The 26,958-nt window shown below is 36.5% G+C and overlaps 2 protein-coding genes and 2 long non-coding RNA genes across 31 annotated transcripts in view; 1 reads left to right on the top strand and 3 right to left on the bottom strand.

Annotated features, from left to right (window-relative positions):
• Nucleotides 1–26,958, top strand: part of LOC133844720 (heterogeneous nuclear ribonucleoprotein L) — a 139,267-nt gene that overhangs the window by 77,703 nt on the left and 34,606 nt on the right. For 6 of the 27 annotated variants that reach the window (XM_062278829.1, XM_062278845.1, XM_062278831.1 and 3 more), the window contains one exon: nt 6,986–7,057. The exons of 13 other annotated variants lie outside the window; for them this stretch is intronic. In XM_062278829.1, coding sequence (XP_062134813.1) covers nt 6,986–7,057 — 72 coding nt within the window. Of the gene's footprint in view, nt 1–3,086; nt 3,806–4,235; nt 4,944–6,985; nt 7,058–26,958 lie in introns of those variants that run through there. 8 more of the 27 variants (XM_062278833.1, XM_062278832.1, XM_062278836.1 and 5 more) reach the window with 4 other exon arrangements.
• On the bottom strand, nt 5,720–6,246 carry LOC133844724 (uncharacterized). The gene is made up of 2 exons (XR_009894628.1): nt 6,012–6,246; nt 5,720–5,948 (listed from the first exon to the last, which is right to left on the bottom strand). It is a non-coding gene; the product is annotated as an uncharacterized LOC133844724 (long non-coding RNA).
• LOC133845413 (uncharacterized) lies at nt 22,260–22,851 on the bottom strand. Its single transcript, XR_009894765.1, has 2 exons — nt 22,485–22,851; nt 22,260–22,419 (listed from the first exon to the last, which is right to left on the bottom strand). It is a non-coding gene; the product is annotated as an uncharacterized LOC133845413 (long non-coding RNA).
• LOC133845332 (uncharacterized) lies at nt 23,940–24,970 on the bottom strand. Of its 2 annotated transcripts, none has more exons than XM_062279766.1 (3): nt 24,812–24,970; nt 24,569–24,741; nt 23,940–24,507 (listed from the first exon to the last, which is right to left on the bottom strand). In XM_062279766.1, exons 2-3 carry the CDS (start codon nt 24,569–24,571, stop codon nt 24,031–24,033), a joined length of 480 nt encoding a protein of 159 aa, XP_062135750.1. In that variant the 5' UTR covers nt 24,572–24,741; nt 24,812–24,970; the 3' UTR covers nt 23,940–24,030. The 2 variants fall into 2 exon arrangements, with proteins under 2 accessions (XP_062135750.1, XP_062135748.1); XM_062279764.1 differs by having other exon boundaries at nt 24,569–24,708.

The raw sequence follows: 26,958 nt of genomic DNA, 5'->3' as shown, positions 1-26,958 counted from the left end.
CGAGCCAAAACGAGACTTTTGTGTGTTGCAAAAATTTATTTATTTAAATTGCAATCGAAGCGATGTTAAAGCGTGAGAAGGGAAGCTAAAGAGGGGAGCAGAAGGGAATAGGACATGCTCTCTCCTCGTTATTTGAACCGCCCCCGTTTTGCTTGCTTATCCTAAATCAACATTTGTTTACCCCGCTGTTTCCAGTTGCTGCTTTGCTTGTGCGCTGTCGCTGTTGTAGTCATGGCAAGTCCTTCGCTTCGCACAGTTGCCAAGGCTCTCTTCACTGTTTCTTAGGCACTTTATTTTTATGACACGACAATTTCTGAGCGAGTGTGCGAGTGTGTGGGTGTGTGGGTGGGAGTCCTTCGGCCTGGCTGCCTGCTGATTATTTTCGTTTTATCTAGAGCCTTGCGCTATTTCGGACCCTCAATTTGTTTTTAGTGCCACATTTGCCCCCCAGACTGCGCTCAGCCATATGCTCTGCCTTGACAGAGCGGCAAAGAGATATTCAAACCCCGCCACGTTCATTTCCCCTCTCTCGCTCTCCACTCTCACTCTCGACTCTCCACAACGTCTGATATAATGCATCGTAATTATAACGGTTTATTTTTCAGCGTGGTTTATTTTATGTCAAGCGGCAAAGTTCGTGTAATCAGTGTGAATAATTTGCTTTTATGCCCCTCTGATATGGGCATTTTATTTGCTTTTGCCCATAATAGCCGCCAACCCTTCGTCCCACCACAACCACCCCCATCCCCTCTGTTATATAATTGTTGTGACTGTTTTTGTCTGGTCCACCATACATAGGCGTCAACTTTAACATTTAGATCCAATTAAAATTGCTTTTATAGCTTGCTCCTTCTCCTCCCACGCATAATGGCTATGTGGCATATGATGAAGACTTTGCCACAGTTGACCAAACTTTGTTTCAGTTGGGGATTTTTGCTGTTGCTGCCACTTTTGTGCCGCCTTTCCCCCAGTTGGTCATCACATAAGCTGGTAACATGCTTTTTGTTTTACTCAAAACCTAATGTGGCGCATCAAAAGTGCTGTCAACTCTTGAGGTTGTCTCCCTTCATTGGGTTAAATTGAGCAGATGAGCCTTGGGTCTAAGCCGTTTCATAGGATTCGGAATCAACCATGCAAAAATATACAATTGCATGCAGAACTTTTAATGATTGATGGAATTACGTTTCTTACTATTGGTTGCAATCATTTGAAAAGCTGCTTAGGAATAAGTCAATAACTAATCGGTGATTAGAAACAATTGGTGATTAGAAACAATTGATCGCAATTGATTGACGATGATTATTATACTATTGGTTCGTTAAAAATTTATTGGCAACATATATTATGTACGATTGATTATAATGGATTGATCAGCAGATGATAATTTTGTAATGTAATGTAATTACATGCAGAACTTTTAATGATTGATAGAATTACGTTTCTTAGTTTTGATAAATATAAGATGTTTCCAAATAGCTTGAAAAATTAATTTATGATTGAATGATTGTTGATGATGGACTTATAGATGAATGATAGGTAATCATCAAAAATATATTGGCAGCATGGCGTTTGCTTGATTGATGATGATTGATGAGTAATCACATAAAATCATGTTTACTTGCGAGGTATGATTGACGATGATTGACTTATAGATAAATGACAGGCAATCATTAAAAAAAATATTGGCAAAATATTGTATGTTTGATTGATGATGATTGATGAGTGATTGACTGATTGATTAATGAATAAGCACACCTTTTTTTTATACTATTTAAAAATGCTAGAACCACTTGCGATTCTGAATAATAAACACTACTTAGCTCTAAGACTACTTTACCTAGTGCATATTTTCGTTTGCTTAATTCATTTTATTTTTCCTATCGGCTCTACTAACCAATTTCTAATATAACCACTTGATACACACAATGCGCCACACAATATCATTCATTCACACAACAGGTATGTCGAATTCGAAAACCAATAGCTATATATTCTTTATACTCTTAAGCATTAGTTTAAGCGATACTCTTACTACTACTACTCAGCTTTTTTACAACTTTAACAACATATCTTTGATATCCCACATCAATTTTCAATCAACTTTGATATCTACTTAAATTTTGTTTTTGTCGATTGTTTGATGTGAGAATTTTAAATTTTGAGCCACTTGAGGAACACAGCAAAAGTATCTAAATTTTGTAAAGTTTTTGTGTGAAAAAAATGATCAAAACGAAAAGCAGCTATCGTCTTCAACGTGCAACTTTTATTCTGTCAACACAATACAACACAAGCATCCATGGCAAGCGAACAAACACAACAACAACCACAACAACATCAACATTAAACCACAAAGTACACCACAACAACAACTACAACAGAAATCATAAAGTACACAGCAACAACAACATGAAAACACAAGCGTCTACTAAATAACAACAAAACAATTAACCCCTCAAGAAAACACCAACAGCAACAACAACTCCAAAAACCTATCGAGTAATCGATAAATGAATCTTTCACTGCTATTACTAATATATATTGAATACACTGTATTATATTACAACAACAACTACAACAAGAACAACAGATACAAGAAAACATTGTGTATTATAAGACAAAGTACCACAACAACAACAACTACAACAACAACATCAACTACATCAGCCAGCAACAACAACAAGCAACAGAGCAAATGCCTCCTTCAAAAAAAAAAAAATGAAATTCATAATGAAAATTTTTAACAAGCAGCAGCAGCAAAAAGTGTGCAGCAGCAGCAACAACAACTACAACAAAAGAAAAACAACTACAACTACTACATCCAGAACAATCTCAGTCTAATCAAAAACAACAACAACAATAACAATTACAACAACATCACGTATAAAAAGAAAATAATATAAAATATGCTGCTTTTTTCTCGCACTGTAAAAAACAACAACATAAACTGCGCGCAAAACAAAAAAAAAAAGAAAACAAAAGAACTTCACTAACAAATTTATCCAATAATTGTAATTTTTAAGTTTTTTGTTGCCCCCGTTTTAATTTGTTTGACTTTTATGTTTTATATTTTTCTTTTTTCATGACAGTGTTTAAAAAGGTAGTAACAATAACAACAACATCAACTACAGCAACTACTACAACAAACAGCAAACAGCTACAACAAGAACAACAACAACTACAGCTAAAAATTAATAACAAAACACGGAACCCAATCCCCGATTTATATATACATATATATAGTATCTGTAGGCGCCCACTAACAACAACCATCATGCTAATGCCACAGCGTTGCTATAGCTCCTTTCCCCAGAAACCAGAAAACCTGAAAACAAAAAACCAGAAACCAGAAACAAAAATAATAATAAAAGAAAACAATATATACAAAAAAAAATATATCAAAATGCCCGCCTGCCTGCCTGACTACCACCCAACTAACTAACTTACTACTTTTACTTAACCAAATGAATAATCGAAAAAAAAAGAAAACATTAAACTTACTACTACTATTTCTACTACTATTTTTGTTGTGTGTGTGTAAGTTCCAGAACAGAAAAGAAATACCACCTCTATAGGAAAATATATATATATCTAGATATTCCCTCAGTAAGAAACAACAACAAGAACAACAACTACTACTACTACTTTTACTACTACTACTACTACAACAACAACAGCTACAACAACAACAGTATGCAACTAAAAATATATATCCAAGAATGCACCAAATTTAAGTAAAGAAAAAAAAAAACAACAAAACAAGATTTCAATTTTATGCAATCTATACAAGAACAAAAAAATTCAAAAACCAACCACGAAAATGCAAGCATAGAATATAGCAAAAATATATGTATATATATATATATATTATATGTATATCAATATGTTATATATAATATATGTATATAAAACTTTATCTCTGGGCAGGACTAAGCATCACAACAAAAAAAACGAAACTCGCAGACAAAATCAAATTAAAATCAACATATATATACATATGCATATATATATATATATCTCGATATATATATTTGTCGCACACACTTTCAATATGCGTGTATATGTAAATATATGTATGTATTTATATATGCAACTATACATGTATGTATGTGTATACAACATATAAATCTATCTAATCACAAATTCAATTCAAATCACAAAAAAAAAAAAAAAATGAAAAAAAAATCAACACTATTCTACTATCTATCTCTATCTCGCTTGTGTTTGTCTGTGTGCAGGGATGCATGGCACGGGCAGCGACGCTACAGACGTAACGAGAATTGTTGTTGTTGGACTTAAAGATGATCATCCGCATCATGATCGATATATTGTTGATGCTGATCATAATGCAGATAATGATCGCAACGCGGGAACCGTAACACAAACGGATTGGGGATTGGAGCAATCGAAAACGGATTTGGAAATCGATATGGAAACAGCTGAAACAGTGGCAGTGGCAATCATTCAAATATTAACAGCTACTGCTCGAACTACTACTACTACCACTACAACTACTTCTAATATCGATACTGCTAGTACTACGACAGCTGCTATAACCCCAATATGTAGTCGCTTTAAATCGTACAATTTGAACAGATCCTTGAAATGTTGTTTATGCTGAACAAAAACCGGGGAATGTTTTTGAATTTTATTGCATAAAACTGAAAAATGAACAGAAATTGAAAGCGATTCAATGATCATGATCGTTATCGGTATCGTTATAGTTATCGGAATCAAATGTTGCCAATTGTGGTTGTTGCTGTGCCTGGTGTTGACAATCCGACGAGCTGCTAAAAAAGAAACTGAAACTGAAAAAAAAATCTATATAGAAATCTCGTATCATTCAAATCAAATTATAATAATTGATTACGTTTTGGAAGCTATATATCTTGCTCATATATAAATATATATAATTTTTGTTCTGTATATCATACCATGAACCACAAAATTCAATTTCAAAAATCAAGCTTGAATTTTATTTAATTACAAATTTTGTGTGATGCAAAAAACCAAAAAAAAATCGCATAAATATGAAAAAAAAAAAAAACCAAACATTTATCATTGGGATCTGTTCAAAGTTATGTGACTATATAGCTCTATATATATATACGTATGTGTACATGCATATATGTATGTATGTATGTATGTGTTATTGGGGCTTGTAGAAAAGTTGTATGTACGCCCGGTGGTATTAGAGTCGGTCATGTATGTAGATTCTAACGGTACACATAATAAATAAATATTATCATTGTGCACCGTTTGCGAGAGCATAAAAGAAAATACAGAAAAATATAAATGAGAGAAACGACTACAGCAACGTTGCGTATATCACACACACACACAGCTACTGTGACTGGAGGTGAGTCAGTTGAAGCACTCTATTCTAAATAATAACTACTACCTACCTCTACAAATACAATATCTCATAGTTTGTAAGTGCAACTCTCTCGGAGGCGTGCAATCTTCCCTCCTTCCTTCCTTGCCCCTTTTTAATAGTTTAAGTCGAGGGAAAACTTTAAAGTATTCACTTTAAACTTCTTATAACATATCTAGTTTCAGAAAGCAGTTTCATGTTTTTAGTCGCTTCTCTGTCCCATTGAGAGTTATTTCTATAAATGGATTAGACTGAGCAACTGCCATATATTGCTTTTGTGGTTCATGGTAAAATCGAATGTTTCTTATTATTTAATTCTCTTTCAGAATATCATTTTTGTCGAATGAATTACGCGCCTTTTTAAGTCGATTCAATGCAAGACATTAGCCCACTTTATGCAACAATCGATGCAAAGAACAGGTTCTAACTCTCAACTCCAAATGTTGCAAAACTGCATTTATTGGGGTCGCGTTTTGTTGTTTTGATTTTTTCATTTGATCGCTGGTCACTTTTTAGCGCGTAGTTGACCCTGAAATCAGGTGCTCGGAGCGTGTGAGCCACAGCAACTTGTCAGTCCCTGTCCCCCTCGATATCAGCCAGTGTTAGTTGGCCAATTATCTATCTATCTCATCGTGCTCACCCATTGACTTTTTCCCTTTGGATCATTAATTTTGGGTTATCATCATCAGTTATGTTGTCAGAAATTGTCAGCATATCAGCATAGCATAGCATTCATTTAATTTCGTTAAGATGTTTTCGCAGCTATAAATTAAACCACTTCCAAAGTGTTGTGTTATATAAGAGTTTCGACGTAAATTTAAATTCCAAAAATGACGTGTTTCTCATATTTGTTTGTGTGGCTGTTGCTGCTGTTGTTGTTGTTATTGAGGCCGTTGCTATAGCTGGGTACTGACCTGTCTCAAACCTCAAATGAAATTAGTTTAACCTGCTGCGTCTGGTTTTGGTTTTTGACTTGCTCTTGTTGTTTTTTATGTATACTTTATTATATGGCATATACAAAAACTGATTCATTGACATGCAGAAGGCAAACGAATAAGCCGGGCGAACGACCCGCGAAATATTTTATAAACGAGCTCTCCCAACTTCACTCTTTCCTCCAGCCTCTCATCACTGGTTTCTTGTTTGGTTTCTCTTTTACTCAGGTGCTGGTTTTTTATTCGTTCTCCCTTTGTTTTTGTTTCGTTGTTCTCATCTGGTTTAGTTACTAGGATCTACTCTTCTTTTTTCTAATATTCATTATGTTTCTATTTTGTTTGGATGCCAACAACAAATACATATAAATACAGACAACTCTCGTTACATTCAACCAAACACTTCGTAGTTAGTTTTTAGCCAAAACAATAATGAAAATCAAAAATACAACGATTCGATAAACGCCACAGACGACTCACACACACACAAAACAGAAACAGAAACAAATCAAGAAAACTCCAAATCCAAGCAAAAACCCAACAACCAACCAATCCAACCAAGAATCAACAACCAACCAACAAACCAACAACAACAACCAACCAACAACCAACAAATTCAACAAATTTGTGGAAACATTTATCACGCGCAAATTGTTTGCCGTTTGCTCTTATCTCATTTCAGTTAAGGAGATTGGAAATGGTCGCTCGCCATTACTGCAGGAGCCTCTTTACGGTACACGACCTCAGCCCTACAGTGAGTAGAAGGCGCCTATTCATTTGTAGTTTCTGTTTAGCTGACAAATGTTGTACCCAACTCTCTCTCTCTCTCCTCCTTCTCCTCCGTCGTTCTATATATACTATATATATTCCCTTCCCATCACCATCACCACAAGAACAAATCAAAAAGAACAAACTACCATCATTCAAATGAAAATATAACTTTTGGTGTGTCTGCGTCTGCGCGCGTTTGTCTCGAATACGAATTCTATTAACTTGTTTTTTGGTTTTGTTTTTACGATTACGATTATTATGTATTTGCTTTTGATTTGGCTCCTCATTGACTTAGGATCGATTATTACTCTGAGGTAGGTGAAGTTTTTACCTTTGGTTAGGTTGTTAAATACGATAATTACGTTACTAATCTCAACACCTCACTTTAGTAACTCTATTTAAACTGTAGTTACTCAAGCTGAAATAATCTTTTATATTACTTGATTTCAGGTGTTGAACTATTCTAACGTTTAGTATTTACTATTATAAAGAGTAACATTCTGTTCTTTGTTGTTTGCCCGCCAGCATCTTTGGCAAAAAAGGTCACATACCATTTAGCAAATTGTCTACATAAATTCATTAGTATGTCAAATACAGATCCCACACTCAAAGTAAAAGTTCTCCCTACTTTTTTTTTCTTCCTTTTTTTCTTTTACCTGACTGTTGGAAGTTTTCTAATTGTTGGCACTTGAGAGCGTGTCTTTCGTTTGGGAGGAGCCCTCATAAAATTGCAATCATTACAATTTGTAAGCACCCTGTCTTGGCAAACTCTTCTTCTGCTTTAACTTTTCCCAAGTGCTCTGAGTGTGACATGCGCGCAATTAAAGGAAAATTGCGAGCCAACAAAAATATTATACTAATTAACTTGACTCGACTACAAGTGTAAGTGCAAATCAACTTTGCCAGAGCACTCGACCCAATTTCACATCCAGGTGACAATGATCTATTTAAAAGAGTCGCAAGAAAACGAGCAAATACTTTTATCTAACACACGTTTCATAGATACCCTTAAACGTGACAATGTTTGGGGATAAAAGTAATCGAAGAGTTCAGATTTGAAGTAGCCAATGCTATAAAGCATTTGCCGATTGGCTTTCCAAAGGAAATGTCCAAAGGAGAGAAGGATATGAATAAAAGAAAGTGTGTGGGTGTGAGGGAAGAAGAATGAAATGAAAGCAAAGATGTGACTTTCTCGTTATTGCAAGAACATGTGTATTAATTTTCTCGCTTGACTTTGTGGCATGCCCCAAACCGAACCGACAAATGTGTGGTCAACTGTATTGTTGTGTCTGTGTGTGTGTGTGTGTGGGTGAGCACGTGTGAAACAAAATTAATTGATTTTTTATAGCTCAACGCACATCGCATTCAATTGATTTCAAGTTTATTGTGCAATTTCTGTGGTCAAACTAAAATCTTCTCTTGAGTTGATACCCCAAAGATGTGTCACAAGGGTGTTGAAGATAAATCGCACCTTGATTAAATTATCCAAAACAAATCTTTACTTTTAAATCTTGTAACTCTATATTAAATATTTATACATCAAATTCCACACATCAAAGCAATGTTCACATGTTCCCCCGCTTTGTATAAAATTCTCACAAATTCGCTATAAATTTTCATTGCCTCGTTTGACCTTTCGTCATTTATTGATCCTCGAACTAAATACTTAAGGCAATAACCGATTCCTGGGCTAGGCTCGGCTGGGATTCAGTTCATTTCATAAGCTTGTAAAACTGTTCAAAAAAGTATGGCAGCGCCTGGAGGCCACACCTAGTTACAACTTTCGCATTATCTAAAAACCTCAAACTATAAACTAAAAAACAATCTTGCCTGGCAACCGAGTCTCTCAATCTCTCTCCCCCTCTTGAGTTACCTCCCCTGAACTTATGTAACCTGGCTCGAGGCATCGCTCGTTCATAATTTACCATAGCATCCTCACCCTGCGCCTTCCTTCGACTCGCCTCGCCTATGTTACACTTTTCCTTCATCTTCTTAGCCTTGATGTTTTAATTTGTGCGTAAATAAAATTTAAGCATTGCTTTGCTTTTGCATTAGCCAAGTGGAAAGTTTTGAGTTTACTTCTTGCTGTTGTTTTCTTTTTGCTGCTGCTGCTGCTGCTGTTGTTGTTGTTGTTGTTTTTTGGCTTTGGGGACCAAAACTGATGCAAAGATTAAGCAAAATCCGTCTCTGACTGCCGCTCGGCTGCTGCTTTTAATTGCATTTCTACGCAAAAGTTGAACTTAAGTTCGTACAACGCGTTTTGTTGCCTAGGTTTCAATTAGAGAGTGGATACTGCTTCTGTGTTGCTGCTGTTGAGTTCTTTCTATCTTTGTATTTGTATCTATAGCTTCTTCGCCGCTCTCTATCCATTTGTACATCTGCTTTAGTTTCGTCTATCTTGACTCTGCGGGGAATTTGGCCAAAACTTTTGCCAGCGTTTTTGTTTTTTTGTTATTATTTTCTTTTGGGGAGTTATTTCGTTGATTCTCGATAGTAGCCGAAAAAACCAAAAAAGTTTCGCAAGCAAATTCTCTCCAATGCCGTTTTTGTCTGATAATTGGCCATAGCTACGGCTTTGGCTTTAGCCACGCCATTGTATTTTCGATCCTTAGCTTAAACTTTTAGCTTAGCATCAGTCAGAAAAAGTCAAAATCAATTGATTTCCCATTTATTTCGCTTAGGTTTTTTTTTAAGGGAACTCTGTGGAATGTTTCTAAGCAAAGTAGAACTTGAAAAGTTTACCAGAAATTCCGCGCCATCAGTTAGTTTGCTTCGATTCGGTTTGTTGACTCTGCTGACATGCATGTGGTTCCTCGATTTTGACATAGTTTCCTTTTGTGTTAATCCTTTCAATGCTTTTGAGGTGTTGGTGAGTTGGAGAAAATTTAAAGCAATGAAATTGTTCAATTTTGGACTTAAATTTCATTTTTAAGTAAAATTAAGAAAATATTCCACAAAATACTTTCATTACTTTACGTAATAAAAATTAATATTATATTAATTTAAAATGCAGAGATCAACTAATTTCAATATTTTACATAATTAATATAAATAAATCAACTTTTGGTATTTAAGTAATACCACTTTCAATCGAATTTAAAAATGTGCTCTACATTAAATACTGAGTTTCTTAAAGTGTACCTCAATCAATTAACTAGAGTGTACAATCTTTTAAAACAAGAACAGTATGAAATAGTATTTGAGTTTTATCTGTGGATTTTGATGTCATTTCTTTATGGCCTGGTCAACTGGAGCACCATTTTCAGTTGGCTCGACTAAATGACTTTGTGCATAGCTGATTTATTTGGAAGCTCTGGCTCTGTGTCTTTCTTTGATTGTTTTGCTTTTGTTTTGTTGCTGACGCCTCTCCCATGCCTAATCAAGGAAATAACATCCACTCGTGTCTCAGTTGCACTTATGACAATGTCGAGGTTGTAGTGGAAAGGGAAAGTGGAGTGGGGGCAAGTGCAAAAGGAGGAAGCCTGCCTGCTTGAGGATTTTACTCGTCAAATGAAATCTTTGGGGTCCTGGCTACTACTACTGAGAGCTGTGCTGTGCTCTGCTCTGCTCTGTTGTTGCTGCTAGCCTAATAAGCATCCTTGGGGAAATTATTATGAGCAGAATTCAATTTCGTGTTTAATTTGCAGTGAATCCGTTGCTTTTTCGGACTCACTTTAGTTGGCTCCCTTTCATTCCCATTCCCATTTCCCATTCCTTGCCTCGTGTCTCTCCTCTGTGAACTTGTAACATTTTTCATAAGTTTTTCTTTTTCGTGGCAACTTTTGCGGTCTCGCTTGCTGCTCTTTGTTTAGGCCAGTAACTGACTTTTTTTTCGCCGTCTGCTTCTTTTTCACTGTTGCTAAAAATGCAAATCTGCTTTGCCTTTGCATTTTGTGTTTCTTTATTCTTTCCTTTTTTTTTGTACAAATAAATTTCAATATAGTACTTATTATTTTGAGCTGCTGCTGCATTTGTTGCCCTTTGGCCTTTGGTCTCTTTTGCTCTGACTCAGACTCCGACTCGGACTCGTCGCCGTTGCTAACCGCAATGAGCTCAGCTCATTATTTGCTGTAAAACATTTTTGCATAAAAAAAGTATTTTTAATTTAACCACAAAGTTTTCTTCAGATTTTTGTTGTTGCTGCTGTTGTTGTTTTTGGTGGTTGTCTCTACTTCGCGCTCGCGTTCGTGAACAGCAACAGCAAATGCGAAATGCAAAAGTGATTTTTATTAAAAGTAAAAGTTTACTTTTTAATCAGCTTGGCTGTTAACTTTACATTTTGTGGTTGCTTTTTATATTCGCAGAGTAAGGTTAATTAAATTTAAATCGTTTGTTCGCCGCAGTTAATATGAGAAAAGTTGTTGGCTGACAATAATGAATTATACTGCATTAAAATACAAAGTTTTCAACGATTTTCTCTCTCGCGGTTTTCTCCAAAAAGTATGCTACGAAATGAGTATTATCCTTGAGCCGAACTGATCCCAGAAGCAATTTCAATTGCAATTCATTATCATTAACATATTTATGGGCCTCGAGACCTGTGATTGCGCTCGGCGCCTAATCAAAAATGCCAAACAATTGCTGCGTCTCGGCGACACTCACAGCAATCATTCACACCTTTAAGCTGCATTGTCACCAGCTCCCCAAACTGGGGACCCCCAACTGTCCCTTGGGTTCGTTAAGGCCGTAACGTGCCGTTAACGCGCTTCTCTGCCGCTCTCACAAATCCGAGCCTGTAAAAGCAAAATGGCCAACATCCTCCCGCAACGGAAGTTGACAGCGGCTGCGACTATGATGGCGATGGCGGTGAAGAAGCCGGTGGCGGTGGCTGTGGCTGAAGCAGCAACTAAGTCGCCTGTGTCTCTCGCTTTGTGCTACTTTTTACAGCTGTTTCCGCCGCAGCAGGAAATGTTTTTAATTTTAATGCAAGTGCAGCCTGTTTTATATTTATGTATATATTTTTGTGCCCCTCGTTAAGGTTTTATTTTCTTTTATTTATTTATTTCATACCCATTTCCTATTGTAATTATAATAAGAAAAACAACTGTTGAGCAATTACGTCGAGTACATTTTTTATAATATAAAACTGACTTTACAATTGTTTTTGGCGCCTAAAAAATAATTGAATTGAATAATAATGCTGAAAATAAAACAATGATATTTTTATGAAGACCAACATGTTAATATCAATAGCTGTACTAAATACATTATGATGTTATAACTAAATTTGTCTGGAAGTTGTGTTAATAATAGTATTTTTAAATTCGCTAGCACTGCTATTTCAAAGTTCACAGCTGTATGTAATATTCGCGAATATAAATTTTCTGATTTTTAGTTTGCTCTGCATTACCGTGAAAGAATCAAAAAGGCATAATTTTAGAAATGCATTTTCAAAATGTATTTTAATTAAAAACAAAATATTATATACTCATTAAAATATATTGGATTCTTTAATGTTTTGTTTCGATTTTGCGACTTGTAGCAATTTCAATTTCCTCTGCATTACCGCTTGAAATTCAGCGTCTTATCAGAAATGCAGAAACACGAAATGCAATTCTCAACTTTGAATTGTCTGTCATATTCGTGTACGATATATATTTTGTGCACTTGTGCCACACACACAGACAAAAAGAATGTAAGAAATGGCGAAAGAAACTTTTATGAGAAATTGAACGTCAACGTTGCCGTCATTTCCATTTTCATTTCTCGAACCGCAATTGCAACATGAATATGCCCAACTCCCTAGCCAACTCCATCAGCATCTCTCTCTCTCTCTCTCTCATTTCTGTTCAATCTAGATGCGAGTTGAGTTTACTTGCTGTATTTTGCATTATTGCCATGACATAACAGCCTGCGGTATTGCATTTGGAAGTTATCAGCCAAAAACAAGTAAAAAAAAACATGAAATAGGGGAAGGAAACAGAAACTAGTGAGAGAACAAGAAATATGGATAAAGAAATTGTTCTAGTTCTGTTTTTTTTATTTTTTTTTGTTCGCAGCACGCGCAACAGCAGCTGTTGCAATATACAATTTGGCTTCTCTTTAGATACCCTATAAGTAGTTGTCAATGGGTAGTATAGAATGTTGTGGTAATAAATTAAAATTATAATAGGTAAATACTTTAATACAGATATGCCTATCTATTATATAAACTTAAATTTAATGATAACTAAATTTTTATTAAAAAATATGTTGTGCTTATAACAGAGTAACTCTTATTCATTCTTGATTTGTTCTCTACTTTTTTTTGCGCTGCACTGCGATTGCGATCTCAATGTTATTTACTTGAGCTCGATTTCAGCAGTTGAGTGTTTTCCGATTGCTTCGCCGCAGGCGGCTGTGGGCGTGGCTGATTGCTGTCATACCTCGAAGCAACATCAAACACATATGGACCAAGAAATTGTTGTCAAGTTTCTCAATTGCCACATCAGACACATCAGATATGGCATGTAGTTAGAGTGTACGTGTTTTCGTTTTTTTTGGTTTTGTTGCCCGTCAACACATCATCTTTTTTAGGCATTTTTATTGCAAAATATTGGCAACAGTTGTTGCCTTGCCACATTGTGTTGTTAGCCTGTTGTCAGCCCCATCAACCAATCACAGCACAGCTTCAGCTCCATCATCAGCTTTAGCTGATGCCATTGTGTTACGCTTGGGCAGATAATAATTTTGCTTTATTATTTTTGTTGGGGCCTTTGTTATTGCATTGCGATAATTGGCGCATTTTGTGGCACTTGCAGCTTCGGCTATTGTGTGGCTCGATCTCGAATCTGAAAAGCATCCATTTGAGACTGACATTTGTCGGCTTTTCTCATTTTTCCATCTCTCTTCTGCCGAAATATACATCAACAGCAATTTTTGCCATCGTCATCAAGTGTTGTGTCGTCGTTTGTCCCATCAATGTCCTGAGTTGCTGCTGCTGGCTGGCTGTCGTTAGTGTGGTAAGTGCGTGTAATTGAGTGAGCCATCATTGCCATTGATGCCCCTTAAAAACTTGATTGAGTGCCTACTACACATAGACAGACGGACTGCTAACTGTTGATTGACCAAACAACAATATACATATGAGTACATCCATAAATGTCAATGGGCAACATAGTGAGCAAATGAACATCGGGAACAACTGAAGTTTTGACTGACATATTTGGTTATAATGTGACTGACGTATTTGGTCAGCTTGTGATTAGAGTAGTTTCCACAGTTTGTTGCTACATTTGTAAATTATTGGCTTGCTTAATCGAATGCAAATGACTTTAATTGGCTGCGTTCTTTAGCAATTTGAAATTTAATTGATTTTCAAAAATGCTTCGATAGAAAAACCATGTCAAAGATTGCTCGATTTTGGCCTGAAAAAGCATTGTGAAGTGCAACTTAAAGCTGGCAACGAAAGCAATTAACATGCAGCCAACGCATGCGTTGTATTTATGACCCCAAAAAGCGGCAGCAGCAGCATTCATTCTTTGTGCCACATCTAGTCTACACATGCCACATGCCAGATGCCAGTGCAGCCTTGGGTGCATATCAATCCCCAAAATGCAATGGCCCCAAAGCAATCACGAGCAAAAGTTTTCTCATGCTGCTTTTCCATGGCACTTGTCAGCGTTCAAAGATGCATGCGACATAAATTGGCGTTGCCACATCGCTTACACACACACACACGCACATACATACATAGACACAATGACAGTCGCAACTATTGCTGCGAACATTGTGCAACTGTCATCGGCGCTTGTCAGCCCAGTTAAGCATTTAATTTCGACGACAATTTTAGTGGTCGACAAGACAACAAAAAACACAAAAAAAAACAAGAGCAAAGTTCTCCCACAGCCACCGCTGCTGCTTCCTCTCCTCTTCTCTCGCTTTGGTCAGTTTTAGCGATTGTTATTGTTGCGCAATATGCAAACTGTTTAACTGGCGCGATGTTGTTGGGAAAATTGTAACTGTAACAAAAGACAGACAAGACAACTTGTCCCAAACACAATGCGATGACGGCGATGGCCAGGAAATTGAATTAGCCCAAAATGCTGGGAAAACGAAAATGAAAATGAAAATGCAAACTGTAACTGTAACTCTGCGTCTCTCTTCTGCTCTCTTTGCCTGCAACTATGACAACAGTGCGGGAAAATGCAGCAGAAGCAGCAGCAGCAACTGAAAAACATTGCTATTAGCGACAATCTCGAGAAGACACTTTAACTAACTGCGCTCAAGCTGACTTTTGGTTTACGATACCCTCCATTGTAATAGGCGCAGTTAAGGTAATTCCTGCCAAGTTGAGGTTGTGTCAGCTGCGTATACGTAATATGACGATGATTTCATAATGCACTTTTTTGTTGCCAGCTAATAATGCAAGACTGTTTTCTAATGAAAATAATATCACATATTGCAAAGTGTAATGTACTTTAGTTTAAAATGTGGTAATATGGATTAATATGGATTTTGAAGTTCTGGCAATACGTATACTTAATATTATAAGGAATTCATTATGAACTCATTTGTTACTACTAGCTTGTAATGCAAGACTGTGTTCTAATGAAAATAATATCATATATCTGAAAATGTAATTTTAAAATGTGGTAAATCACTATTGTGTAAATTTCAGAATAGTTGTACGTATACTTAATATTATGATGACTGAAAAGTGCACTGCAAATCATACATCTGAAAGTATAATTATTTATTTTAATATGTGGTAAATCACTACACTATTAAATTGTGTAAAGCTTAGAGTGAATTTGAAGTTCTGCCAACTACGTATACTTAATATTATTATGAGTTCGTAATGTAGTCGTTTTTTACAATTATTTGAAATACACAATATGAAATCAAAATAATATATTTCTCAATATAATATTTCAGTTTCAAATATGATATTACACAGACTTTAAATATATTTGTATTGAGTTAAATCCCTTACTCGAAATGTTTAAAATATATGAAAATTTCAACATGGTTTAACATAGGATATCATTTAGTCGCAGTGTCGTAATAACTACTTGCGGACTAGTTGCATTTATGCACTGCTCAAATTAATTGCATGCACTCTCAGCAGGCAAGACCGACCGACAGAGCTGCAGCGAGGAGTAGAAAACCGAGATATAAAACTTCCTCTTAGTCGCCTTGGATCTCGGCACTCTACTCGACTCTACTCTACTCTTGTGCTCTATTTGCTCTTTACATCTCCTGCTCGAGCAACAACAAAAAAAAAGAAACTTATTCAATTAAAGTTTTGCGCGCAAGCAACCAACCTAATGGAAAATGCTTCTAATGTTCTCCTACTGGCAAGGATGTGCTGTCACTTCGAAGGGGGGCAAAGGGACAACTGGGTGTGTGTGTGTGTGTGGCAGAATAAATTTTGTTTAAATGGAATTTCATTAAAAAATAATATTTGCAGCGCTTCATTTGTTGGCCGCCCACATGCTGTGCGTGGGCGTGGCAAGGCGAAGCAACGCAACGCAAAGCAGCAGCACTAGCTGTCGACATATGTGACATGGGTTTTAAATGCTGTGTGTGTTTACTCTAGACCGACCTCCCAATGCTGGCATGCATCTGTGTTGTCCTTTTGCATTCAGGCTTTTCTGCCCTCTGCTCTCTGCTCTCTACCATCTGCCTTCAGCCTTCAGCTTGCAATGCAAATTAGTGCGTTATTATACAGCAGAGCATCGCACAATCTGGCAACGCTGGCTGGCTGGCTGGCAACTGTTGCCACTGGCTCTTGATGAATGCTTCTCTTGACTTTTGACTCGACTCTTGCAACGACGGATGAGGCATATCCGGCAAACTGTTTAAACAAAACTATTTCCAGGCGAGACTGATTTATGCAACGCATGAGTCTGCCAACTAGTTTGCTTCATTTGATTTATTTCGCCTGCAATCACGCCACATGTTGCCCGTGCTTCTAATTGTCATTGAGCTGTAGCTTTAAGCGCTGCCAAAACATTGCAAAATTCCATGAAAATCCATCGACTTAGCTGCAGAGACAATGCGATTGCATTGATGTCCGAATTTCAGCCACACTCAGAGTTTGACCAAAGCGAGCTTTGGTCCTTGAAACAACATGATCTGCAATCAACCCAGAAACCAGGAACCATTGTTCGAGACCTGTAAAGCTAGAATTTGTGCCTCTGGCCTCTGATTCTGACAATTAGCAGTGGGCCTTCAATCTGCAAAAGTATGATGGTCAAAGAGTTCTTAAGTTCTTTGTTCTCTCACGCTGAATGTGAAATCAATATTTGGATTGCACAAAAGCTTCATATTTTTATTGAAAATCTCGGCGAAAAATGGTAATTTACTTGTGCTCGTGTTTGATGCGATTAAAACTTATGTCTGCGGGAACAAATTGCGTTCAAATGTCGTCGCCTAGTTGAAATTAAAGAATTAAATTTAGCTTAAAAGCTACAAACCTAATATCTAATTTGCCGCCTTAAATATGCTTCGTTTAGAGTATTAATTTTGCTCTAGTTGGCATGCTAACAATTTCTATGGGATTACAGTTTTGTTGGCATCATCTACGACATAATCCCCAAGATATCCACTACAATTTTTCACAGTAATGTGCAATTTGCGAATACTTTCAAGTGAAATCCCCTCAGAGTAGAACAAGTCAAGCTCTCTCTCTCTCTCCTCTCACTCACATTCTAGCTTTGGAGCGATGAGATATGCAACAGTTTCGTCAGTCAGCTGGAGCTTCAGCTTCGGGCTTTTGTGTAAATTCTCGTAAATTTAATTTCCTGTTTTACATTTTAGCTCATTTGCTTCTCTCTCCCTCTCTGACAGTCTGTCTGTCTGTCTGTCTGATTTGTCGTCTCACTTTGACTTTTGTCAAAGCAAGAGTCGAAAGCATTTCATTTTGTGTCTTTTGGGTATTACTTAGTATTAGTATTCAGTTCCTGACATTTGCATTCGCATTTGCATTTGAATTTGAACGTTGTCCGTCGTCCGACGTTGTCTCAATGATGTCTTCATTTTGAATGCAGCATTAATTTCCTCAATCGTTAAATTGCATTTTTCATTGCGGCCAGGCCAGCTGTCAATTTGATGTGCATGAAATTTCTTTTGCCATTTTACCAAAATGTGTAACTTAATTAGTTTTCCATTAAAATCGTTGTTGTGGCATTATGTGAAATTGATTTGTAACCTGTCATTTTGTGGCACGAGTGTTGCTGCATACAAAAACATAATTGCCAATTAGAGAGAGAGAAAGAGTTTCTCTTTTCTCGGTATTTGATATTTTATTATGAAAACCCGAAATGACTTATTCAAATGTGAATTATTATTTTGCACACTCATTGCAGCCAAACAAAATGTTCAAAAGATTCACAAGAATTATGTGCTAAAATCTTTTTGCCTGTCAATGAGACGTGAATTTTATGTCTGCCACTACTTCATTCCTTCCCCCCTTCTGCATTACGAGGAAGAGGCACTTTCAAGGCGAACTAATTGATTTTAAAATAAATAATGACTAATCACCACCTGCATCACAGCATCAGCAACAGCAGCAGCAGCCAGCTCATGCCATTGCTATTTCCTAGTATAGTATAGCAAAAAATACCCTCTAAGCTATGCAAAATGAGCAATATCGAATGCGTTTGCAGAGTACAACTAAGCAGATTGTGCCAAATATTCTCTTACAGGGTGTTGGCTTAGTCGATCACTTTCACACAATTTGTACACACTTGTTTTGGCGCTGTAAATTTCATTTCAATACACGTTCTCGTTCCCATGCTGCTGTTGGTGTTGCTGCCGCCTTCTCTCATATCCTTGTATCCTGCCATCAATTTCGACTATATCTGAAATGTCGACATGGGTTAGCTTGAAAAACGCGAGTCCCTTTTACCTTGTGCCCAATGTGCACCTTTACCCCAATTCCGCACGTTTCGCACACAGCTTGATTAATTGAAATTTCACTCACTGTCAAGTTGTGTGTGTTCTCTGTATGAGAAAGTGTAGATTTGAGAAGAGACTAGGGATGGGAGATGAAGGTGGGAATGAGAAGCTGGGAAGCGGATGTTTGATGAATGGGAGCAGGCGAGCACGCGGGGTCATGGCAGCTGCTAACTAAAAGTGTTGGCGCTGACTCGACGTTGGGTAAACTGTTTTGAAATTAATTGAGTGCGCTAATTTTGGCAAAGGGGTTTCTTAATTGATGACGCCGAGCTTTCTCTCTCTAGCTATCTACCTTCGAAACTCTCTCACTAATTTTCTATGTCTGCGGAAAGTAGTTTTCCAGCTTACTAATGAATTGAGGCTAAGGTTAAGCTATGTAACTTATGTAACTCGAGTTATGCCAATAACTATTTATAGAAGCTTGTACACATTTTACACTTTAAACAAGTAGGAAAGCTGAAGTCGAATATGCTCGAGTGTGAGAAACCCGCTCAGTTTCATTGCGTTATTATTTCTAAAAATATAAATATAAAAAATGTACCGAAATTTATATGCGGTATATTGATATTCTATTCCATTTTGTCATATAAAACCATTTCTTAACTTATTTAAATTGTACCTGATCTCAGCTAAGTTTTAAAAAATCGTAGCTTTACCTGTTATTTGTACTTGAGCTTTGCCACAACATACTTCTGAAGTATTTACAATTTAATTTTATTAAAATTTCTAAATATATTTCACTTGTGTACACTCTGCTTGATGGCCTCAACAAATACCACAAAAATAGGCAGTTAAACGGAAAGTGCTTAAGTAAAATTAGAAGAATTTACGTAGGAAAATTCAATTAGAATTTTACATCAACTTGCTTGTATATTCACCTTTATGTCTATTGACTATTTGCGTAAAGCCTGTTGAACGCTCTCTTGAGCTGTTTTATTATCATCGTTTCGATTTTCCAGTTCTTTTTGGCATAGTTTCCGAGTTCGTGGCGCATTTGCTTTATAATTTGGCTACGCGCAATTTGCATTGCAAATGCTTTTCAGTTGCGCCCGCTTTTTCGTCACTATTTTCCTCCTTTTTTTTTTTGCTCGAAATGATTTTGAAAATGTTTTCGCCAACGATGCGTGGATGCATCGGTTGAAGGGAGATGGGGAGAAGGCACTTCCCCTCCCTTTCCCTCCGTCACTTATCTAATATTGCGTTTGGTGAACTCTCAGTGAGAGGCTGCGGTAATTGCGTTTTAAGTGGCATTTGGCGCAATGAATATTGCAGCAAAAACTGCCGAAACATGCCAGCAGACGGCAGACACAATGCCAATTTGGGCATTTTGTCCATTTTAGGGTTATGTGGGGAACTTCATTAGATTTTTGCGGTTGAAAGATGTGCTACATCGCCTTGTGGCATTGCAACTTTATTTACTTTATTTATCATTTTTATGTATTCAGCATTAATATCTTTATCTTTGGTACATTTCCAAATAAAAGTTAATGAAAATAATTTACATACACGGCAGAAAGATAAGAGAGAACAATACTCTCATGCAAGAAATAATCATTTGTTTTCTTTTTTTGCCAACTTGGCGAAGTAATGAACCAGAAATCGAAATTTCACTTGCTGCTTCTGCTGTTTGTCCGTAGACATTGAGATAGGCAAATACTTTAGCTCCCCGCCGCAGTAATGATATGCCCATGAGCCAAAATAGAAAGGAGGAGGAGGAGGAGGACCTCTCTCCTGGCTACGTGCCAACAACAGCAACAGCATAGCAATGCTCCTGCAGGAAGTGTGGGAGGGAGGCAGCAACAATCTGCTTGAAGAGAGTGGAGTGAAGTGGAGTGAGGCGGAAGAGAAGGTCTAAAAGCTGGCAGCAAAGTTGTTTGCCTTGTGCCAATATTCAAAAACTGATTTTCATATGTCTTTTAAGTTTATTTGCGTTCAAGCGTAACATCCACACAACCAACACACACACACACACGCACACACACCCACTTCAGTGTCGCCTTCTCTTAGTGATGTCGCTGGGTCTCTTATCGTTTTCTGCACACGCATAAAAGTTGCTGGCGTGCTTGCTTTAAACTTTTTTATTGGCCAGAATTTAATTCGCCCTAAAAGACACTCCCACAGGCTAACACACACACACACACTGACAAACACGTGTGTAATAGATACTGCGCTGCGCCTGTGCAAGTTTTTCGTTTTGGTTTTTTTGCTGTTTTGAAAAGCGATTTCAAATGCAAATTTTATTGGCACAAGGCAGAAAAAAAGAAAGAAAGCAAAAAACAGAAGCTTCTCTCTCCTGGAGGCTCTGCACTGTGTGTATGCAGATTAAAATCAATTCAATTTGCAGCAAGCCAAGTAAAAGTGGTAATCATTTTCAGTTCTTTGTTTCTAACATCGTATACACTCTCTGCTCTGGCATTTTCATTGCGGCATCGCCTCCTCCCCCTCCTCATCCTCCTCCACCCATTATTTTTACTTTACATAATGAGATTTTAAGCAAGTACATTGCGCTGCTCTGGATTCGGTTTCATTGCCTATTTTCTTGTACTTTTTATTTGCAATGTGGGCCACAAATTTGCCAGCAGCTTAGAATTTCACATTCTTTTATTTATGAAACTTACATGTGTACATAGGGAGAAAAAAGTGGAATAGTTGAAGCAATAAGCTCACAGAGATTTGAGTTATAAGTGCTATTAGCAAAGACAAATGTTTGACTTGGTAATTGAAGTTAATAAATAAAACTAAACAAATACAGAAAGTAAGATTCATTATTTAATTTCAAATTTGAATCGATATTCAAGTACTTTTTGTGTAGCTATCAAGAAATATGTGCAGTTTAATTGCTAATATTGATTTTTAATAAATCAAATGGTTTTTAATAATTGCACAATTGATAAATACAAACAAAAAGCATGTAGAATATTTTTCAGCATTGTGTATTAATGTCGAAAATTATAAGCATATCAGAGAAGTTCTTGGAGTTGAAGCACAATTGCACTGTAGACAAGTTTTATATCTTTGTGTCTCCAGGAAATTATAAAAATTATTTAAGAAATACTTTTGCATGGGCAAAAACGACTATTTCTATGGCATATTTTGCACTCTTGTGGTATATTTTCAATGTGGTACTTCATTAATATACCAAATATGAACTTCGGCATACTTAAGCATCATCGTAGCATATTATTTGGTATATTTAAAAAAAATACCGCACTGTTTTGCTATTTTTTAAATGATAGGTATCTTACTGTGAAACATTTTTAAATAAGCAATTTACAATACAATTCACTTATTTATACTCCTTGCATGCATTAATAGCTTAAATTTTTCTTCCCCACTTCACACTTGTTACTTCCTGATCAATTCTTCTTTCCATTTCGTCTCTCTTTGTAACATTTCCAATGAAATGATGGAAATTTGGTCTGCCTGCTTAACCTGGCCATATCTAAAGTCAATTACACGCCCCTAAAATAGCGTTCAAATTGCAATCTTACTTCGGTTTTTCCATTTCTGATTGCAAACACACTCACCTTCTATCTAGCTGTGTGTGTTGCTGCATTTGCTGACAATCAACAAATTAAAAAGGCAAAAACCATTTGCATCACTTCACTAAAATGAAAAATAGCAAATTTCCAACTGCGTCTCATCGACTGTGTGCTCTGCGCCACAAAATGCTCCAGAGATTTCAATTTAGTTGGCACTACGCTATACCATTTATTAAAATCGCTGACACATATGCACCGAAAGAAAAGGCTGCAGTGGCAACTGTAACTGACACACAAATATTTCATAAACACACCGAGAACACGATGCAATTAAATGACAAAAGTTTGGCAAAAACTACGACCATTTCTCACAGATATAGATATTATACGTATGAAAGCGAAGTTTGGGAGATAATTCTATGATTACTTTTTCAAATGCTGTTTCTTGTCTTAAAGAGTGTCATTTTCATATTTTAAATTTTTCTAAATTCTTGACATATATTTAAGCTGCTTACACTTTCTTTTCATCTGAGTAGAATTTACGATAGTTGAAAAAACTACCTTATTTAGATCGCAGAGATAGTGCTTTACCGTAAGGTTAGTTTTTCTTTTTCCTCTTGCTTGGCTTCAATCTTTTGATTGCCTACAGGCGCAGAGCAGCAATAAATTTGCTCGCCGTGTTTTGAGCCCAAGCGGAAAGCGAGGCAACAGATGTAGCCAGCATCAACTGCCTCAGCTGCATTAAGTTAATGTTTGTCAGGACTTGAGTTTGTTCATTTGCGAGAGCTGCGTACAACTCAAATAAATGTGTCGAAGGCAGCTAATTAAAATAAAAAATTGTGACGAACCGCATAAGACACGGCGAATACGCAATTAGTCAGTTTTTAAGTCGTCGCGTTTAAGAATCATTTTGCACATCATTTCAAAGCTCGCCATAAAAATAAATTACGCATACGCCACGTTATGCGCGCTTTTGGCGCAGCAGCAGCAGCCAGGCACATTCATTGATTTATGTGCGCCATGATATTCGCAGTGCAATTTTTAGATAACTTTTATTATGACAAACGTGTGGTTTGCTTTTGCCTACGTGGCATGTGTTCGTTGCGGCTGTTTTTTTTTGTGGCCAACTTTGCTTGTTTCTTGGCAGCAGAAGCAGCTGCGTTGCGCTGACTCTTAACTTGTTTTTCTTCTATTCATTTTTTGGCTGCCCACATTTGATAAATGGACACTTAATGGAGCCTGTGCTTTGATGTATCTAGGAAATTCAGTACGATTTCTTTGATCGCATAGATAAAGTAATTTAATCATAGCATAGCAATCAATTCCTAATTTTCGTTTAATTTTGTGATCTATGAATTTTAGAAGAGCATCCTAAAGATAAATACACAACACATTAGAAAACTCTTTAAATTTATCACCAGATGAATATAGAATTCTAAATTACTTTTTGCAGTTTAAGAGTTTAACTGAGATTTAAACATTTTATTTTGCGATTTATTTGAAGTCGGCAAGTTTTTGTACCCAAGCTTTTGTATTTGTATTTTATATTTTTGCAACTTTTGTCTTGGAATGCTTTTGTTTGTTCGCTGACTTATAGTTCTTTGTTGTCCTTTAAGGAATGCTCTTCTACAGAGATGTCTTCGTCAGGGTTGTAATTATAAACATAGCACTTTTCAGATCCGTTTTCAATCAGGCAAAGATAGCTTTGCTCACTTCCTTTGGCATTTGACTTTGAATTATCACGCTGCTTTTTCGGATCTTCTTCGGTTTTTGATTTACCTATACCGTTGACCGAGCACCAAACGAGCAGCTTATCAAACAAATCCACTACTTTGGCGCCATGCAGCATTTCCTTCATCACTATTCCACTCAAGTCCTTTAACATGGAGGAGTCAATATCGTGAATCTTTAAATTTTTGACTATCTGATCTGCACCCGCTATAACACTCAATTGTAGAATATCTTCCTTGTCGAGCAGAGGCTTTTTATTAGCATCTAGATCACCCTCGCCTGCAGTGGAGTAAGTCGCTAAATTGATGACAGACAACAGTACCAAGAATAACAATTGCTTAAAAAATAAATAAATATTTGTGAATTGGATTCAACAAAATAATAGTTTCCCTACTTACCATAATTTCTAATCAATTTTTTTGTAATGTTTTCTTAAGTAACTCAAATCTTACTTCGCAGAAATTGCAATTCAGAATGTGTTATATGCATAAAAAAAACTTTATTTTGCACAGTTTTCAAATTAGTTGGGGTTGGCAATCTGTAATAAGTGGAATTAAAAAGCTCAAACAATCTGCTTTAAGTGTTTCCAAACTCTTTCAGACAAGCAGACGGTATAAATATTGCACTGACATTGACCTTACCTCTCTCATCTCAATTGGAATTGTGTTTGGTGCCATAAACGTGGAAAAAGGAATAAATAAATAAAATACGCGCCTCCAAAAGCAGCGGCGGACTCCATGCAAATAGTATTGGCAGAAATGAAAATAGAATTATCTGAGAATGCGGCCTCTGTTCTGGTCGAAACGTATCAAATTTGATTGGATAGGATTGGTTGCCAGTCGTGGCCTGGCCTGGTCTGCATCATAAATAATCAAGCGGAGCAAATGCAATTTCACGTACCCAAATGCTTGATAGATTTCAATTGTTGATAGTTATATGCAATGCATTTTCATACCCGTTAGCTTTCCGGATCTTTATTGCTTTGGTTGACAATCTGGTATATTTTCTACCGTCTATGGTATATATTAAATGCAATAGAATATTCTAACACAAATTTAATTAATTAAAAATACAGTATATTAGCATATATATAAAATAAATTATTATTATTTAGTATACGTAAACAATAATACCTCACTGCCTAACATTTATTGAAAATGCTGGTATATATTTTAACTATGGTATATGTTAAATGTTATACCAAATTTAATTTTTGGTTTAAATGGTTTCAGCTTTTATTTGAAATACTTAGCGGGTATTTCACAGTTGAACACATTCATAAGTGTTTGTATTGGGAAAATACTCTTTTTGAAAGACTTTTCGGTGGGTTGCATGTTTTTCGGTTTAGAAAAACAAGTATTTTCGGATTTTGATGGCCTAAAATAGCTTACAAGGTATTTGCAAGTCAATTAACACTTTGCTGCTGCAATTTTTACTTGTTATTCTTCGCAATTTCAATGAAATTGTTCACACAAATAAAATTGGCAAATTATGCAATGGGGGTCGGTCTCTTTGTCTCTATAACTATTTGTTTATTTGAACATTTGTTTACTTGATCTCACCGCTGGCAGAACAAAAATATGCAAGCACTTTTATACTTAGCACTGATCTATATAAAGTATATACTACTTATAGTTGTGCGTTGAATATTTTTGTAGCATTTGTTTATGACATTTGAACAGTTTGTGGCGAAATTTTGTGTATTTTCATTGCTGTCGTGAATAAAATGCGCTTTCCTTGAGTGTGTTTTCTGTAATGAATATACTCATTCAAAATGACAGCCGAGATAATTCGAAATTATTAATGTCCAAATTTATTTAAATGTGTGTACGCGATGATCAATTCATTTTCCCGATTTGTCGCCAGGGATTAAGCTGTAAATTTGCTGACATGTTTTGAGAGCAACGGCAAATAAATGAAAATAATCAGTATTTGAATTTGCAATATATAATCAAATTTGACACTTTAAATATTCTTAAATTTGAATTTGATTTTATGCTTGTTAATTTTTGAAATTCAATTATGTTGCTTGTCAATTAGAATTAAAGCTGAGTTTTCTCTCTGCTTCTCCTTTTGGTTTTTCTTCTTTCGTGTGTGCTTACATAAGACTTTTGTCCAGTTGATGTAGCTTAACAATTTCCTGTTGTCTGAGCCGGTCATAAGATTTTCACTTTTCTACAGTGATATGTGACAGTTATGGCCCAAAGGAGATGGCAACAGAGTGAGAAGAGAGTGAAAGAGGGGGCAGCCTGGGGGGTTCAGGTTCAGTTCGGTTCAGGCTTTAGTTGTTGGTTGGCCAAAGATAATGCCAAAAAGTGTGTGAAAGTTGCCAAGAGTTTGTCATGCAATTAGAGCAACATGCGACCAAAAGTGGATGACAACAACAACAACAGCGACAACAACAAGAGCGATGAGGAAAGATCTGGGAAACTCAAGTCGCGACAGAGCTGTTGCTGTCTAAAATGCGTTTTCCGTTTGTGCCGCAACTTGAAAATCAAGTTTTCCAATCTTGTTGTCCGTTGTGGAAATAAAAGCAACAATCAAGCGAACCAAACGTGGTTTTCACCAATTGAACATGTTTGCTCTTGTTGTTGCTGCTGTTGTTGTTGTTGCTTCCTTTGCGATTGAAATCGAAATCAATTTTGGTATGTGCACTGTCCATAGAGCCATTGAACCATGCTCATCAAAGCCAACGTAACCAACATACTTCCCTTCTCTCCCCTACCTCTCCTCATCGACAATACAAACAGCCCCCATTTTATCGAACGTGTGTCTTATGTAAGCAGTC

The sequence above is a fragment of the Drosophila sulfurigaster genome, chromosome 3 (genome assembly GCF_023558435.1).
Source record: "Drosophila sulfurigaster albostrigata strain 15112-1811.04 chromosome 3, ASM2355843v2, whole genome shotgun sequence".
Taxonomy (NCBI): domain Eukaryota; kingdom Metazoa; phylum Arthropoda; class Insecta; order Diptera; family Drosophilidae; genus Drosophila; species Drosophila sulfurigaster.
The sequence above is the reverse complement of the archived record's forward strand: the minus strand, read 5'-3'. Positions and strand labels throughout refer to the sequence as shown.